At 44.1% G+C, this 19185-nt stretch overlaps 2 protein-coding genes across 7 annotated transcripts in view; both read right to left on the bottom strand.

Moving 5' to 3' along the window:
• Positions 1–19185, bottom strand: part of LOC136577168 (histone H1-like) — a 205214-nt gene that overhangs the window by 19553 nt on the left and 166476 nt on the right. Inside the window, exons 1-3 of one of the 4 annotated variants that reach the window (XM_066576949.1) lie at positions 8716–8783; positions 3818–4131; positions 1478–1525 (exon numbers count right to left, since the gene is read on the bottom strand). The exons of 2 other annotated variants lie outside the window; for them this stretch is intronic. In XM_066576949.1, coding sequence (XP_066433046.1) covers positions 1478–1525; positions 3818–4103 — 334 coding nt within the window. In that variant the 5' untranslated portion in view covers positions 4104–4131; positions 8716–8783. Of the gene's footprint in view, positions 1–1477; positions 1526–3817; positions 4132–5302; positions 5462–8715; positions 8784–19185 lie in introns of those variants that run through there. One more of the 4 variants, XM_066576950.1, reaches the window with a different exon arrangement.
• The window catches only part of LOC136577671 (NACHT, LRR and PYD domains-containing protein 1b allele 3-like), an 83272-nt gene continuing 78782 nt past the window's right edge, over positions 14696–19185 (bottom strand). For 2 of the 3 annotated variants that reach the window (XM_066577581.1, XM_066577584.1), the window contains exons 7-8: positions 18360–18398; positions 14696–16324 (exon numbers count right to left, since the gene is read on the bottom strand). In XM_066577581.1, coding sequence (XP_066433678.1) covers positions 16053–16324; positions 18360–18398 — 311 coding nt within the window. In that variant the 3' untranslated portion in view covers positions 14696–16052. The remainder of the gene's footprint in view (positions 16325–18359; positions 18399–19185) is intronic. The other variant, XM_066577582.1, reaches the window with a different exon arrangement.

Here is a 19185-nt window from a genome sequence, read left to right as displayed (position 1 = left end):
ATGGTGATGCAGCAGCCAAAAAGGCAAACACAATTCTGGGATATATTATGAGAAGCATAGAGTCTAGATCACGCGAGGTCATTATCCCCCTCTACTCTTCCTTAGTCAGACCTCATCTGGAATACTATGTCCAGTTCTGAGTGTGCATATTTAAAAAAGACAAACTGGAGCAGTTTGGAGAAGAGTTACCAAGATGTTGAGCGGTCTGTAAATCATGTCCTATGAGGAACGGTTAAAGGATCTGGGAATGCTTAGCTTGCAAAAAAGTTGGCTGAGAGGAGACTTAATAGCTGTCCACAAATATCTGAAGGGCTGTCACACTGCAGAGGGATCAGCCCTATTCTCATTTGCACAAGTAAAGACTAGAAGCAATTGGATTAAACTAAGGAGAGGAGACACAAATTAGATAAAACTTTCTGACAGTGAGAGTGATCAATAAGTGGAACAGATTACCACGGGAGGTGGTGAGTTCTCCTCCAATGGAAGTGTTTGGAGGCTGGACAGACATCTGTCTGGGATGATTTAGTGAATCCTGCACTGAGCAGGGGTTGGACCAGATGACCCTGAAGGTCCCTTCCAACAATTCTATGATAAATTTGTTGCCAAGAAAACCCTTACAATAGGCAACAAGATGGCTCCTAGCATATATAACAATACTACTGTGGCATCTCACAATTGGCTCATGACTCAAGGTTATTACTGATGTGTCCAATCATAATGTGTTCTGTGCGACCTAATATACAAACCAAAACATATTCTTCCTCTACGACATCCCAGACTACGTGTGTTGAGTATATATCTGGCTCTAATCCCTCTCAGGTATATGCAGACGTTCCTTGACTACAGCATCGAGACATTTTTTGGAAATCCACCAAGCGAATATATCCTCACTGGCTCTAAAAGGGTGTTTTGCCCAGCAAAAGGTGGAGATTGGGGAAAAAAATATTTTCAAGACAGGCTTATTGGATGATGCGGGTAAACACTAGATTTCCCCACGATCTTAACCTCAGATCTGATTTTATGTTTATATACTAATGTTTTTGCATTGTCTTTCATGTGTTTAATTCCCTGATTATTTTCTCATTAGAATACAGAAAACTTTGGATGTGACTTCATAATAACAAGAAACATTCTGAAGACATCCATAATTTATATCAGCCATGATTCGACCCTCTGCTCACTGGATCCCTCCATTTCTTGTAACCCAAGTCCAGTCTTACAGACCAAAAGCTTCCTACTCTGCCTGACCAACTCCAGCCCCGACCTCATCCTGCCGCCTGAGTGTGCAAATAACCTTGGACTGCTAACTTTGTTCTATAACTTTCTTCTCCAGGTGCCGGACGCTCTTGTAGGAGTTAAGAAAAAAGAGATAGAGTTGACTTTCGACTGATCACTTCCTGGACATTTCTAGCATCGGCCCTAATTCACACACTAACATCTGTGGGATTCCGTGCCATCCATGTAATATTACACTTACCGTTCTCCACTTTAATTTGTGCTTTCGTTTCATTTTTCTTTGCGCCATCTAGTGAAATGAAGACAACACATTACATTAGCGCCTTGTTGTGTAGGGCAATTGGGACCTCCAGTCAACCTGGTTTGCAGTGGAATAGTGGCTTCACATGTAGGAGCTACAAGAACACCTGAACATGAGTAGTGAGGACCTCCACTGAGCCCACATGTCTCACAATTACGAATCCTGCGGACCACCCCTCTTGACCGATTGTGTAACTGCCTATACGCTCCCTTAACGCTCCATGACATGCTGTTATGTCATGGAGGTCTGAGGTCTTTGACGGTTAACATCCACTCATAACCGCTGCGATGAGAGCTCAGCTGATCGCAGGTGTTAGCTCTTTAAATACCGCTATCAATTTTGACAGCAGGACTTAAACACCCCATTTAAGGGCCCCGAACGGCTCCCCTGTGATGAGATTGCAGGGTGCCGTTCGGCTGTCATGGCAGCCGAGGGCCTTCTGACATTCTCCAGGACTGCCATTGCAGACTGCGTATGCAGCCATGCCTGTGGCATGGCTTGATAGACTGCCTGTCAGATCGCAGCATATGTAGTAGTCTGGTATTACATTATGCTGCAGGAGTGATCACAAGTTCAAGTCCCCTATTGGGAATAAAAAGAGATGCAAAAAGGTGTAAAAAAAAAACTTGATTAAATATTGAAAAAAAAAGAGGTAATAAAAGTTCAAAAACATTTTTTACCCATATTTATAATAAAATAAAAATATAAATAAAAAAAAAAACTGCATATTTCGAATAGCTGCGTCTATAAAAGTCCAATCTATCAAAGTAACACATTATTTATCCCGCACGGTGAACATTATATATATATGCATATATTTTTTTTTTCATGCTTAGGACTTAGATACTTATTACATGCTGCTTATCATTGCTCGTTAGTCAGCCAGCCACTTATTTGAACCCTTGGGTCATTTTTTCTCTACCTCTGAGGAAGCCACAGTTTTGTGGCGATACGCATGAGGACCTGCTCCTCGGGAATTATGCTTTACACAAGTATCCATGGGATATATTTTCTCTACATGGATGCCTGCTATCATGGCTTTTCTACCCTACACGCCATCACTGCTCTGTGATTTGTTTCAGGGCAATCAATGCACCACTATTTGGGTCCTAGTCAGACCTCATTCCCTCATGTTTTTTCAGTTGTCCTCCCTTGTTATTTACTGATGTTATATTATGAGTGTGGTTCTGTTTAGCATTATATTTACACTGGTTGCATGTTTTTTGCGTATTTATTGCATTATTATCTGGATATCTGTATCATCTCTTGAGCCTTATTTTGGCATGACCTGGAGTTTGTCATTCCCTTATTGTGGGACTGACAGCAGTTTTGTCTTTTTAAATGTTTTTTAGTATGTGTTTTGGTCCAGTTTTGTCATATATTCTATGTTTCTAATAAAGCCCGATTGTGCGCCTTTTTCTTATAGGTATTCCATTTTTCTGACCTATTGACATAAACTTAGTTTAGGTGCTCACAGAACCTGGCAAGTTCCCTTTATGCTGTCCTTCTGCCAGGAGATCAAATGTGGAGAGAAGCAGGGAAGCTCTAGTCAACTTCTTCCCCTAACTTATTAGTATCTGAAGCATTCATCATCATTGGTCTGATGATGACTCTCTGCATCCTGAACAAGCACAGAGACAAGCCTGTATACAACAGCCTATATCTCTGCTTCCTGAACCATATTATTCCAACATTTGAATACTTTAAACCCCTCCCAACAACTACTTAAAATTCCCAGAAATGCCACTTTTGGGGCACATCTGTAAAAATAACACCACTTAGGCTGCTTTCACATTTGTGGCGGGGGTTCCGGTTTCCTGCTCCATTCGGGGAGCAGGAAAAGGGAATCCCCGTGTGGCCAAATGGACCACAGCACCAAGCAGACCCAAACAGACCCCTTTGACTATAATGGGGTCCGTTTGATTTCTGCTCAGTTGACCGGCATTTTACTGGAAGAAAAACACTGCATGCGGTATTTCGTGCTGGATCTGCGATGGAACCTCCAGAGGTTCCAGTGCCGATATGACCCCACCCTTAAGGAGATAAGCCTGCAAGATTTGTCTGAGACAGGAGGAGGAGTAAACTTAGCTCCAGTCTGTCATTACATAAGTCCCTCATAAACTTGTCCCCCTCAAAAGGAATGGAGAATATGAAAGAAAATCAGGGCTGCCCAAGTTTTCCATTCCTTTGTGTCAATGTTCTGGCCAATGGTCGCTCTCGGACTGGGTGGCAAATGACTAAAAATGGAACTCATACTGCTACTCTTCCTCTGCCTCTTACCTGCTCTAAGCTCTTTCTGAAGATCCATCCGGATCTGATTTTCATTGATGTTCTTCAGAGCTTGTATGACTCTTCCTGGCACATGTCTTACAGTGTAGAACTTCATGATCTTTTCGACGACCCCCAGAAGAGTTGTTCCTTGCAGATGTTTTATCTCCATTTGAGTTATTCCTTTAGGAGGCTCAAGGCCACAGAATTCACTGATGAAGCTGTCTAAACCATCTTTTGACAAACCTTTTAGATGCTTTCCCAGAATTTTGGTGATAATTGCAATATCTTTAACCATTCTTGTATTATTACAGGTCCTGCAATCACTGAGGAATAAAGGTCAATATTCATTTTGTGAGATTTCCACTACAAACACTAAAGAATTACATTGAACATTAGTGATGAGCGAACGTTTGAAAAGTTCAGTCTGGCTGGTTTGCTGAATTTCAGGAAAAAGTTTGGTTCAGTCTAAATTAGTTTGAACCAAACCGGAACTTCACCATCTGGTGTGTAACACTGTCTGAGAGGCATAAAAGTCAGGTATTACACTCGGCACCTAGGAGTGTATTTAAGTGCTCTGGAGCGGTTTAAAATCCTTTCCGATCCAACGCCTTAAGTAAGAGCTGGGGAGTATGTGGTGGAAACATTGGATTGGAAAGGGTTAAAGAGGAAGGGAAAGAAAGAATAAAAAGGAGAAAGCAAAAGGAAATGAAGAAGTAGAATGAAAAAATTAAAACAAAGAAAAAGAAGAAAGAAAACAAAGAGATAAGAAGGAAAAAGACTAAGAAGGAGAAGGAAAAGGACAAAGGAAAAAGACGAGAAAAGACGGAGAAGAAGAAGAAGAAGAAGAAGAAGAAGGACAAAGGAAGAAGAAGAGAAAATACTAAGAAGGAGAAGAAGAAGGAAAAGGACAAAGGGAAAAAAAGGAAAAAGACAAAGAAAGAGAAGGAAAAGGACAAAGGAAAAAGAAGAGAAAAACTAAGAAGAAGAAGAAGAGGGAAAAGGACAAACGAAAAAGAAGAGAAAATACTAAGAAGGAGAAGAAGGAAAAGGACAAAGGAAAAAAAAGGAAAAAGACAAAGAAGGAGAAGGAAATGGACAAATGAAAAAAGAAAAGACTAAGAAGGAGAAGAAGAAGGAAAAGGACAAAGGAAAAAGACAAAGAAGGAGAAGAATTAGAAGGAGAAGGAGAAGAAGGAGAAGAAGAAGGAGGAGAAGAAGAAGAATGAGAAGAAGAAGGAGAAGAAGATTTTTTTCCCTTTTCTCCTTTTCCTCCTTCTTCTTTTTTTAGAACCGCTAAAGGTTTTAGATTTTCGCTGAACTGAACTTTTATCAAAGTTCGACCCAAAACAGGATTCTACTATTGCAGTTTGCTCAACCCTCCCCTCCCCCGACCATACAAAATGTCAACATCTCTGTAAGTAAAAAAAAACACAAATATTTCATGATTTTCTAATATAAATAGAAATTTACATTTCGGTGGAAGTTCTCATTCACCTTCTAGATCTTCATTTTCTTGCCAGCTTGTAGATAATGGTAGGACAGCAGAGACAACAATGTCCTCGCTGCCCAAACAGATCAGGGTCTATGCTTCATTTTCCAACATGCGGAAGGAATAAAACCCACGGACTGCGATTGACTAGGATGCCGCAGTTCTCAGACAGTTTAGATTCTTGAATCCAAATGTAAGGGTGCTGCGCAGGATTTTATTGAGAGGGGTTCACAGGCACATATAGATGCACTCAACAGACTTTCCATCAATGCTCTCCTTATAACAGAATAAATAGTGCCACCATATAGGGAACGTACAGTACACAAATAACACTGCTGTACAGAACAATTAACACACCAGCCAGATGCCCCCCACTATAGTGCCACCATGTAGGGAACGTACAGTACACAAATAACGCTGCTGTACAGAACAATTAACACACCAGCCAGACGTCCCCCACTATAGTGCCACCATATAGGGAACGTACAGTACACAAATAACACTGCTGTACAGAACAATTAACACACCAGCCAGACGTCCCCCACTATAGTGCCACCATATAGGGAACGTACAGTACACAAATAACGCTGCTGTACAGAACAATTAACACACCAGCCAGACGTCCCCCACTATAGTGGCTCCATATAGGCAATGTACAGTACACAAATAACGCTGCTATACAAAACAATTAACACACCAGCCAGACGTCCCCACTATAGTGGCACCATATAGGGAACGTACAGTACACAAATAACGCTGCTGTACAGAACAATTAACACACCAGCCAGACGTCCCCCACTATAGTGGCTCCATATAGGGAACGTACAGTACACAAATAACGCTGCTGTACAGAACAATTAACACACCAGCCAGACGTCCCCCACTATAGTGGCTCCATATAGGCAATGTACAGTACACAAATAACGCTGCTATACAAAACAATTAACACACCAGCCAGACGTCCCCCACTATAGTGGCACCATATAGAGAACGTACAGTACACAAATAACGCTGCTGTACAGAACAATTAACACACCAGCCAGACGTCCCCCACTATAGTGGCTCCATATAGGGAACGTACAGTACACAAATAACGTTGCTGTACAGAACAATTAACACACCAGCCAGACGTCCCCCACTATAGTGGCTCCATATAGGGAACGTACAGTACACAAATAACGCTGCTATACAAAACAATTAACACACCAGCCAGACGCCCCCACTATAGTGGCACCATATAGGCAATGTACAGTACACAAATAACGCTGCTGTACAGAACAATTAACACACCAGCCAGACGTCCCCCACTATAGTGGCTCCATATAGGGAACGTACAGTACACAAATAACGCTGCTATACAAAACAATTAACACACCAGCCAGACGCCCCCACTATAGTGGCACCATATAGGGAACGTACAGTACACAAATAACGCTGCTGTACAGAACAATTAACACACCAGCCAGACGCCCCCACTATAGTGGCTCCATATAGGGAACGTACAGTACACAAATAACGCTGCTGTACAGAACAATTAACACACCAGCCAGACGCCCCCACTATAGTGGCTCCATATAGGGAACGTACAGTACACAAATAACGCTGCTGTACAGAACAATTAACACACCAGCCAGACGCCCCCACTATAGTGGCTCCATATAGGGAACGTACAGTACACAAATAACGCTGCTGTACAGAACAATTAACACACCAGCCAGACGCCCCCCACTATAGTGGCTCCATATAGGCAACGTACAGTACACAAATAACACTGCTGTACAGAACAATTAACACACCAGCCAGACGTCCCCCACTATAGTGCCACCATATAGGGAACGTACAGTACACAAATAACGCTGCTGTACAGAACAATTAACACACCAGCCAGACGTCCCCCACTATAGTGGCTCCATATAGGCAATGTACAGTACACAAATAACGCTGCTATACAAAACAATTAACACACCAGCCAGACGTCCCCACTATAGTGGCACCATATAGGGAACGTACAGTACACAAATAACGCTGCTGTACAGAACAATTAACACACCAGCCAGACGTCCCCCACTATAGTGGCTCCATATAGGGAACGTACAGTACACAAATAACGCTGCTGTACAGAACAATTAACACACCAGCCAGACGTCCCCCACTATAGTGGCTCCATATAGGCAATGTACAGTACACAAATAACGCTGCTATACAAAACAATTAACACACCAGCCAGACGTCCCCCACTATAGTGGCACCATATAGAGAACGTACAGTACACAAATAACGCTGCTGTACAGAACAATTAACACACCAGCCAGACGTCCCCCACTATAGTGGCTCCATATAGGGAACGTACAGTACACAAATAACGTTGCTGTACAGAACAATTAACACACCAGCCAGACGTCCCCCACTATAGTGGCTCCATATAGGGAACGTACAGTACACAAATAACGCTGCTATACAAAACAATTAACACACCAGCCAGACGCCCCCACTATAGTGGCACCATATAGGCAATGTACAGTACACAAATAACGCTGCTGTACAGAACAATTAACACACCAGCCAGACGTCCCCCACTATAGTGGCTCCATATAGGGAACGTACAGTACACAAATAACGCTGCTATACAAAACAATTAACACACCAGCCAGACGCCCCCACTATAGTGGCACCATATAGGGAACGTACAGTACACAAATAACGCTGCTGTACAGAACAATTAACACACCAGCCAGACGCCCCCACTATAGTGGCTCCATATAGGGAACGTACAGTACACAAATAACGCTGCTGTACAGAACAATTAACACACCAGCCAGACGCCCCCACTATAGTGGCTCCATATAGGGAACGTACAGTACACAAATAACGCTGCTGTACAGAACAATTAACACACCAGCCAGACGCCCCCACTATAGTGGCTCCATATAGGGAACGTACAGTACACAAATAACGCTGCTGTACAGAACAATTAACACACCAGCCAGACGCCCCCCACTATAGTGGCTCCATATAGGGAACGTACAGTACACAAATAACGCTGCTGTACAGAACAATTAACACACCAGCCAGACGCCCCCACTATAGTGGCTCCATATAGGGAACGTACAGTACACAAATAACGCTGCTGTACAGAACAATTAACACACCAGCCAGACGCCCCCCACTATAGTGGCTCCATATAGAGAACGTACAGTACACAAATAACGCTGCTATACAGAACAACTAACACACCAGTCAGACGTCCCCCACTATAGTGGCACCATAAAGAAGGGAAGCAGCAGACATATCATTTGCACTGAGATGACACTTGTACATCGAGGCAATACAGTACAAATGTGATGCTCCCTGCAGTCCTATGTAACAGCTCACATAACCTACAGCGATATTAGTAAATGAGTTCCATCTGTTTCCTTACATATGTCACCGTGGTGTATCGGTCCAGCCGTTGCAGATCTCCGAGTACCTCTGTCCGCAGTAAAGTTGATTCTGAAGTTCCTTTCACTTTCTACTACCAGTTTTTTAGTTTTGAGAAGCAGCCGACATCCGCAGCTGCCTCCACAACCCCAAATCTATCATCTCTTTAATAAAAAAATATTTCCCCGAAGATAACAGACAATACAAGTCCCAGCATGGAGTGTTGTAGTCACAGAGGGCATTATTACACAGCAGTAATTCATTTCATACCCTGTGGATATAAAACGAGGGATAAACCCGAAATGTACAGATTAGAAATCCTTTTATATCGTCCACATTATCAAGAATCACACAATCCTCATCCAGTAAACGGAACAATCAGGGAAAGACTGAGCTGATGATACATACTTATGACGAGGCACAGTGTGTATAAGTATGTGTGTATATGTAGTGGCCAAGAACAAGCTTCTCTTGTAATATCCAGTGTGTGTGTTGCACAGCTGCAGCGCTTGAGAGGTTAACACCAATAAAATCATTGCCTGCATGTAGATGTATCATTCCATCATGTCATGTGGATAGAGTGAAGGTATAAATAGGAGTGTTGGAGAGCGGGAAAGGGTCTGAGCTCCATCTTCTCTTGAGTGGTAGTTCCTGACCTAACACAGAGCCACATGGAAGCACCTTCAGCTTCAATGTAGGTGAAGATGGAGGAGATGGAGAGTTATCCTGTAGCGATTGGAGTCTGGATGTGAGTGGAGTGAGTCCTAAAACCCTAAGAGAGAGCATCCCCGAGAAATTCTGTATATAGAGACTCATTATACAGGTACCAATTCAGACTGCAAGTTGCTCCTATGCGGCCGTCCAAAATCAGGATCACCGTATAGAGGTACGCTAATGAGTCACACCCATGTGACTGCTGCAGCAGGGTGTTAATCCTTTAAGTAAATAATTGCTGCCAAAGTGTCTGCGGAGTGACGCCTACCCCCCTTTCTCCTCTGGAGTGCTCCCAGTACAGTAGAGGTACCTGACAGATAACGCGGACTGTAGGACCGATTTCTTCCTGTGTATCCTCCCTGATCTCTGTTCTACTTGCACTTTCAAGAATTGTACCTGCATTGCTGTGAATAATTGTTTCGCCAAAGTTATTTCAAGTAAAGTTGTACCGGGCCCTAACGGTTTCTGGGTACCCGAGGTACGATACACAAGTGTCTGTGTTTATTCTCCGCTGTGTAGCATACCAGTGTGTGGGAACGGTGGCGTCACGATTGATAACTACTACCCCCATAATCCCGTTTACTGGCATTCTCTATCCTAGGGGTGTCGAAGGTGGTCTGCAATCTTGCTATGGTCTTGGCTACGTGTCATCCCTCCGGAAACAGAGCCTGGTAAGTGCCGCCATGACAAGCCAACACTTAACCCTCCCAGCTCTTCACATTAGTCAAGTGTCCAGGGGTATCCCTATGGGGTGTTGCATATATATATTCATGCCACTTCGGATCTCTTTCATTAAGCCTGAAGAAGAACCTTGAGAGGTCTGAAAGCTTGCTGTAACATCATGTATTTTTGTTAGCCATTAAAAGGTATCATATCTACAAGATTACTTGGATTCTCTTGCTGAGTACAATCACGTTCTGCTCTACTGGCTAACACCGTACCAAACTTTTTTCATTATACTAGCAGCCTCTGTATGCTTTACCCATGTGCAAGCATAATACCATGCAACCACTTCCCTTCCATATGCGGTAACTGTGTGAGCTGTTGATCATTAGTATCATGCACTTGTGCAATGCTCCACCACATAGCAATCTGCCTCTACATTCTACTGGGAAGTGGTGTTAATACCTGCCCTTGTATATCTTTATATTAGTTTATAGGTAAATATGGCCGCTGACAGTGATAGGTGAGCTAATTTTTCCCTTTGCAGTGATACAATAGCAACCATTGGCAGAGAGAGGTGTGGCGAACTGCTGCTTGTCACTTCCAGCGGCCATACCAGCAACCCCCTAAGGGCTCTTTCAAATGGTTGTAGGCATTTTTACGTTCACCCGTCGGCGACATAAAAACGCATGAACAGGTGCACAAATCTGCTGTTTGTGCACCTGTTCAGATGGTCTGGCGCATATAGAGCCTGGATTGCCGTAAGGCGAGTGGAGACAGTTTTGCTCTGCTAAACTGCCTTCCCCCTTTCACCTTCTTGCTGGCTCTCGGCAAGGGAAGGGGATGGGAGCTAGTGTGCTTAGTAACTAGCTCCCGCCACGTCCCAATGCAAACAGCCGGCAAGGGGTGGAGAGGAGGAGAGAAGGGGGTGGGAGTTTAGCCGTCACGCTGCTAAACTCCCTCCCACCTCCCTTCTCTGGCCGCTGTCATAGGCTCCTATAGGAGTCTATGCAGCAGCGGACGTATTCCAGCCAGGAAGATATTTCCAGATATCTTTCCTGGCCGGTGTAAAAATGCCGGGACGAAATGCGCTAACTTGGCCAGGCGCTTTTATGCGGTGTAAAATTGCTTGTCTGATCTGATGCATTGCAATCTAATGAATCCAATACATCAGATGGTAGTGTATATTGTCCGACCGTGAAAACGGCGGCTGATATATGCTTGTGTGAATAAAGCCTAAGCCAAATCTGATAGCGTACCCATGTGACTGCATTACAAAATGCACCCCCCTTTCCCTGTCACCCAGCACTGTGGCCTTGTGTCTATGTAGTTACCAAAACTTCCACCAACTCTGACTCAGTAAATAATTTACTTTGTATATGATATATTCCTTCATTTTAAGTCGTTTCAGTCTCTTAAGATCTTGTTTTTTTTATCCATTGCACATTTGTTTCACTTGTGTATTAGATAGAAGATATGTCGAAACCTCCTCTATAATATTACTATCTTCCTTCCTGCCACATCTGATGGCAGGACCGTGTGATCTTCACCATCTCCGCAGCAGATACAAGACATTTCCTGTTTTGTACTTTCTGTAGAGACATCTAATATTAGTGTGCGTTTACATTCATTTCTCCTTGTAGACCATTTGCTGAATGTGCAATAAAATAAGACGTTTTGTAGTAACTTGTAAAGTTGTCTTTCTGGTGAGTACACTGAATGGTTTCTAGATCAGCAGCTTATCATGTAGGAGGTCCTCTAGAACCATATCTGCCACTTTTACTATCAGATCTGATGGAATATATCCAGAAGGTTATCCTCAGCTATGGGGAAGTAGAGGCAAAGTTATAGACTTATCATATTAACTATATATCACCTTCCTTGATCAGTGTCAGACTGGGTTACCTTGGGCCCACCAGAAGATATTATTCTGAGGGCCTCCTTCCATCTGTACAGAATTAAGTGTCTCCCAAATCCAGCCAGCTCCCAGGCAGATTCTCCATATTCTGTCCTTCACTCCCAGGAACACATATGGTAGAACTCTATATATTATATATTCTATAAGACAAGTTTATAACATGGTAGGCTTAGATAAAACAGCTCAGCTCTACTATACCTCTAAACAATGCAGTCACCATATAATAGTCAGACCTCAGCTCTACATAGTGATTACAGTGCAGTTACCTCCAGTGATCACAGGTGGAGTCTTCCCTGATTGATGATGTTCTTCTTTGCTTTTTTTGCCCATGTGACACTGGATCACCATGAAGACATCATCCAGCCATGACTTGTCTTTGAACACAAACTTGCCATCATGCTGCTACTCTCTCCTCTCAGTGTCCCCACTTAATTATAGCACCCCAGCTGTGGCCTTAATGGATTATATAGCCCTTTCTATGGCTTCTATGGCTCAACTTGTTTATGGAATCCCTTTTGTGGCCCCACTTAGTAATAGGGCTCCATTCAATTGCCCCAGTTAGTAATAATCCCCCCTCCATGCATCCGAAATTCAGTCCCCAGTACAACTATTATAACTGACTCCAGACAGCCTGACACCAACCCCCTAACTGAAGGACCTCATAGCATCTGCCCAGGGCCTACCACAGGTTTTTGCCTCTGGTATCTCCTAGTTCCAACCCTGCCTGTTCCTGATATCTCATATTCCCAAGTCTGGTCTGTCCCTGGTCGCACTGCCTGGCATCTCCTGCTGGTTCCATTTGATGCCTGCCATCTGTCAATGTGGTCTGTGTGCTATCTGATCTTCATTGATCTGTTACCCTTGCATGGTCTATGCACATCATACAATTAACAAAGTATGAGAGGGGGCGCATTATTGGACTCTGGATAGTCGAAGCTGGATGGTCAATCGATGAATTGCCTGCCACTGTTCCATTCTGATCATACTGTTAGAGGTTGTTGGGACTGGTGTACACATGAGGCCATGCTTACAGGGTGATCGGGCTCAGGATGCCTTTGACAATCACCAGTAGAGAGGATGGTCTGACTGTCCAACAAGCATAATCAACTCCAACTGTTTTGCAATGGTGTTGTCAATGACGAAACAGGTCTGTTGCGGAGTGGAGCCAGGTTGTCTTCATTGACAAATCCAGTTTAGTTTGGGTGCTGATGACAGCCGTGTTTGCGTCTGAAGACCGAGGAGTGAGCAACTCAATCCTATCTTGGCTGTGGAGTGGCACACTGCCCCCTGCTGGTGTGATGGTTTGGGGGCTATTGCATACATGAGGGACAATGACAGCTCAGCAATGTTTTCAGGACATCCAGAAGACACATGTGTTCCTCTCATGACAGGACTTCCAAGTGGCATTTTCCAGCAGGATAATGCTCTACTGCAAACAAGGGTGTCAGAGGAATGCAACCACAACATTGTCAATAGAACATGTACGGGTTCATCTAGGACGCCAACTTCGACAGCCTATGAGTTTGCACGATTTAGAAGATCAGTTACAGCAAATACGAACTGATATGCCATAAGATACCATAGGGAAACTGTATGTCTCCATGCCACCCGTATCACATCTTGTATCCAAGCTAAAGGCGGTACAACAGTGTACTAGAGCCTCCATGCCCGCCCATATCACATCTAGTATCCAAGCTAGAGGTGGTACAACAGGGTACTAGAGCCTTCATGCCTGCCTGTATCACATCTTGTATCCAAGTTAGAGGTGGTACAACAGGGTACTAGAGCCTCCATGCCTGACTGTACCGTTATCTTGTATCCAAGCTAGAGGCGGTACAACAGGGCACTAGAGCCTCCATGCTGGCCTGTATCACATCTTGTATCTAAGCTAGAGGTGGTACAACAGGGTACTAGAGACTCCATGCGCACCCATATCACATCTTGTATCTAAGCTAGAGGTGGTACAACAGGGTACAAGAGCCACCATGCCCACCCGTATCACATCTTGTATCTAAGCTAGAGGTGGTACAACAGGGTACTAGAGACTCCATGCGCACCCATATCACATCTTGTATCTAAGCTAGAGGTGGTACAACAGGGTACAAGAGCCACCATGCCCACCCGTATCACATCTTGTATCTAAGCTAGAGGTGGTACAACAGGATACTAGAGACTCCATGCGCACCCATATCACATCTTGTATCTAAGCTAGAGGTGGTACAACAGGGTACAAGAGCCACCATGCCCACCCGTATCACATCTTGTATCTAAGCTAGAGGTGGTACAACAGGATACTAGAGACTCCATGCGCACCCATATCACATCTTGTATCTAAACTAGAGGTGGTACAACAGGGTACAAGAGCCACCATGCCCACCCGTATCACATCTTGTATCTAAGCTAGAGGTGGTACAACAGGGTACTAGAGCCTCCCTAACAAGGGGTCAGCTCTCCACAATAAATGATACTTTTGCTCTGATACTGTAGTCACTTATATCAACATTACATGCAGAGAAAGTTTTATTTCATGCAGGACAACTCTATTAGCGCAATCAATTAATTTAGGTGATAATCAAAGGGTATAGTAGCCTCATCAATCAGATATGCCTAATTATACACGCTGCATCAGAGAAGAATACAATGAGAAACACTCAAGTGATGTCTGCGATCTCCTCTGAAGCACTTTATTATTGTGTAGTTTATATAGCAGAATGTCTAGTACTTGTCAGGAGCCGATCACGAGCCGGTCAGCATCCAATCAAAGTGTAATAAGCATTCCATAGTGAATCATAGCAAGGTTACAGCCATATACACAGACATGTATCTTATAGCTGCATAAGCATAGACAATTATATTACAAAGTGTAATAAAGAAGGAAAATAATCCTTGAAAAAGACACGTCCAGCACAAAAACTGGGAGAAACCGCCAAAATATCTGAAAGCATGATGAGAAATACAGGGACATTTGTTTTATAAGGTCACATGCACGCGGGCGGGTCGGATTCCGCATGAAGAATCAGGCCTTAGCAGCAGCGGCATCCGCACGTACCGTATTACGGATGGTCCGCACGGCGAGCCGACATACATACGCAGTAAAGTTTTTTTTTTAAAACTCTTGCTTCCCTCGCGTCTTGGCCTAGCGATGACACGGAATCCACAGCCTTTCTGCAATTACTTCAATGGAAACCATCTGTGCGGAATCCACGCAAAAATGAAGCATGCTGAGATTTTTCATCAATTTTCCGTAATTGTTTTCTGCTTGTGTGCATGAAAATTTACTTTACAGTAGCATGCTATGGGCGTATTTGCTATAGAATCTGGAGGCGGACGCTCCGGTTTCTGCGATGCAAATCCGCCCGTGTGCAGCCGGCCTAAGTTGTATTTTTTATCGCTTTGTGAGCGTATAAACTGGCTAAAACAATCATGTGCTTTTAAACCATTATTCTTAGGCTGGGTTCACACGGGGCAGATTTGCCATGGAAATTCCGTGCGGAATTTTGCCAGGCAAATCTGCATGCGGCCGCTAATCCCGGGATTAGCCAGCCATGTGGACGAGATTTCTCAGAAATCTCGTCCACACGGGATGGCAAATCCGCTGCAGCTAAGCCGGCAGAAGCCTCTGCTGCGGCGCGGATTTGTTGACTGCAGCATGTCTATTTTTTTTCTCCGCTGCGGCCACGCTCTCCTCTATGAGAGCGCCGGCCGCAGCGTAAGAGCAAGCGGTTGGGCCACTTCAAAATCGCCGCGGCTTTTGAAGCAGCGGTTCTCCTGGCGGCCAAACCGTGGGATATCCGTCGGGAATCCACCCCGTGGGAACCCAGCCTTAGACTACTTTCACAACTTCGTCTAGGTGCTGGGTGTTTGGGCAGTGAGTGTATTTGGGGAGAAGGTCGTGGGCTGTAAAGCTGGATCTTCTTAAACTGCATCAGACAAAACATTATCCGATAATTACATGGTCGTTAGTCTGTATAACAGTGTACTTTACAGGAGGAACATCATCCTTCATCAAGGATCAGTAGCTGAACCAGACGTTGATTGTGGTCTCAGTTTTTTCTTTCCATCTCTTTGATGATTGGCCCATTGTGGTGCTTTACAATCCTATAGAACGTGTTCTTGTCTTCACGGCCCCAAAACTGCACAAAGCTGAGGAGTTCTCTCATCTGATCCTGAGGAGTCTGCTGACTTGTTATGTTACTGCAGTGTTCTTCTTTCAGGAGTTCCTCCTTCTTGAGGTCGTCTAGAACAGGTTTGATGTTACGCACATTTTGTATTAGCGGTCCACGATATTTATCCATGAAATGCCCCAAAGGAGTTCCTACAAATATCAGAATATAATGAACATAACAACCCATCTCCTCAATTGTCTTCAGCTCTTTATGTGAACAGACTATAAGACTATAACTAAACAATGCTGCGGTTGCAAGAAAAGGTAAGTAACCCCTTTGGAATCTGCTGGATTTCTGCATTGAAAAAAACAGATGCTGTCACTTTTCAGTCAGCGGTGCAGAGGAGAGAGGAAGGGGGAACAAGCGGGCAGCAGAGAAGATCTGCTATACTGCTATCTCTCCCACTGTTGCAGGGGAGGGGTGACATGAATTTTGGTTCACAATGTAGCAAAGGATTGTAGCAGCAGCACTCTTTGTAAACCCTCACTGGGTTGGACTGGAGGCTTAATGCAACAGCCAGCCAAAAACCCAAACCATCGTTTCCCAAGTAAATCCACAAAATAGAAGGTTTGGCAGCAAGCTTGTGAAAGGCCATACAGGGCGAAACTTTTCTGTTAGAGATGAGCGAGCATGCTCGGATAAGCCAGTTACTCGAGCAAGCCTCACTATTCTTGAGTAACTGCATTCTTGTCCGAGCGTGCTCGGGGGGCGGCAGCGGTTAGCGGGGGAGAGAGTGAGAGAGATTTCTCTCTCTCTCCCCCCCCCCTACTACCCCTGACCGCCCACCGTTCAACCCGCTGGCCCTCCCAAGGACGCTCGGAAAAGAATGCAGTTGGTCGAGAATAGTGAGGCTCGCTCAAGTAACTGGCTTATCCGAGCGTGCTCGCTCATCTCTAGTTGCTGTCTTTCCTTTCTTTTATGGGTGAATAAACAAATCTTTTTCATCATCTGCACCAAATTATGCTGCCAAGTTTTCTATTTTATCAATTTTGGTTCATGTCATTACCCTCCCCCAGTCAATCAAAGAGCTCTCTGATTGTCACCCTTTTTGACCAGAAAAGGAGTGAAATGATGAGAACTTGCTCATCTCATTACTCCTCTACACTGTTTAACCCCAAAGATGCTGCAGTCATTGCTGACTGTGGCATCTAATCGGTTGTGCAGAAAAAGAATCTAAAAATCTCTTACCCTCTCATATAAAGGCTTTAATTATTGAAAACTAGAAAGAACTAAAGAGCTGCACATAATTCCGCCACATGCATAACAGCTACTATAAAAAAATTATATTATTTTATCTACCGTGTTTCCCCCAAAATAAGACATATCCTGAAAATAAGCCCTAGCTATACTACATTAAAAAAAGCAATACATTACTTAGCAGGCGCCATCCGGGTCCCTCCTGCTGGTCTGCGGAGCTCCAGCGCACTTGCTTGCAGACATCAGCCCCCTACAGAAAATCGCTTCCTAGTAACGGGGTTTGTAAACCCTGCCTCCAGCAAGCCATGTCTCTGATTGGTTATTGAGCGCTGCGACTGAGCCAATCAATACAGTGCTCGATGAACCAATGCGATGGCTGATTGGTGGCTGAATAAATCTGTAATACAGTTTCCTCTGGACACCTTTCCTAGTCTAATGTATTATCCTTAGACGTAATAACAACCCTGAAGTGGCTAATGGGCCATTTACATGGGACGATTATTGCTTAATAGTTAATCTGAGCGATAATCATGCAGTGTATATGCACAAATCATCGCTCGCTTTTCATTCACGGCTTTTTATTGCTGACTTTCAGTTTAAAAATCATTGCTGGATTGCGGGCTTACCGTTCTTGAAGGTGAAGCACTAAGCAAGAAGCTAGCAAGTAGCCCGCGATCCAGCGGTGAAGTCTGTCAGTGTAAACGCATCTTATGCAGGTATATATATTATCGTTGGCTCCTTCACTTATCATTTAGTTTAAGTAACGCTCATTTAGTCATTCTCAGTCATTTATACAGAAAATGTGAACGACTGAACAATTTCTGGTTTGAACGAGCCAACGATGTATCCGCTGTATAAACTCTGATGTCATTCGCTTGTATAAATGATAATCTTTTGACGTAAACGGACCCAAAGCCGCGAGGTTCAGATCAAATAGTAGGATGCAAGATAAAGGGACACAACATCCTTAGAGTACGATAGTGTTACCTCTCTGGACGGCTTGGCTTGTCAGTTCTTCTATATCTGCTAATGAAAAGAATACATTTATAGACCAGACTGAAGAGAAAATTGGAATTACATGTGAATTATAGAAACGCAAGGTTCGAACTCTTGTACAGGTAGTTTGGACATACACTGGATGACCCCTTCAGTAGACCCCCTTCCCCAGATATCTCACAACTGGAGGTTCCCTGTATGGAAAAAAGAGCCCTAACCCCAGAGTGCAGCAGAAAATCATGTGCAAGATTTCCATGGATCAGTTTCAGTGTGAATCCACATGACTTGGGTATCACCGGGTCGTTTACTCTCCTGTGACCTACCCCCCCCATCACCACCACCATTCCCCCCTTACCGTAATTAACCACGGACACCGTATTTTGGATTTAAATTGCCCACAGCAGCCAAATTTATTTACAAACATCACATCAAACATAAATAACAATTCAAACCTCGGAAAAATCCTAGGGAGAGATCCCTGGAACCCCGCTAAACTACCTGTCGGCTCACCACCAAAAAACGGGAAATAGCTGAAACTGTCACCCGTCGCAATTCCCAACTCGGGCAACACTATTTTCCTACCATTGCCTCCCGCAAGTTGACAGACTCGGGGGACCACCACTCACCACTTCGCCTCAAGTCGCCACTTCCAGACCCCAAGGCCGGCTAGCCATAACCTAGCTAACCACTTCCACCAACTCTGCAAGACACCGCCCTGCGAACCCAGAGGCGACAGCCCTTGAATTTAACAATTCAAGGGGGGAAGGAAGCTATCCAGCCCCTGCTACCCCCCTACTACCTATTTTCTGCTGACTCC

This window comes from Eleutherodactylus coqui, chromosome 8 (genome assembly GCF_035609145.1).
Source record: "Eleutherodactylus coqui strain aEleCoq1 chromosome 8, aEleCoq1.hap1, whole genome shotgun sequence".
Lineage (NCBI taxonomy): Eukaryota > Metazoa > Chordata > Amphibia > Anura > Eleutherodactylidae > Eleutherodactylus > Eleutherodactylus coqui.
This window is presented reverse-complemented; position numbering and strand designations above follow the sequence as displayed.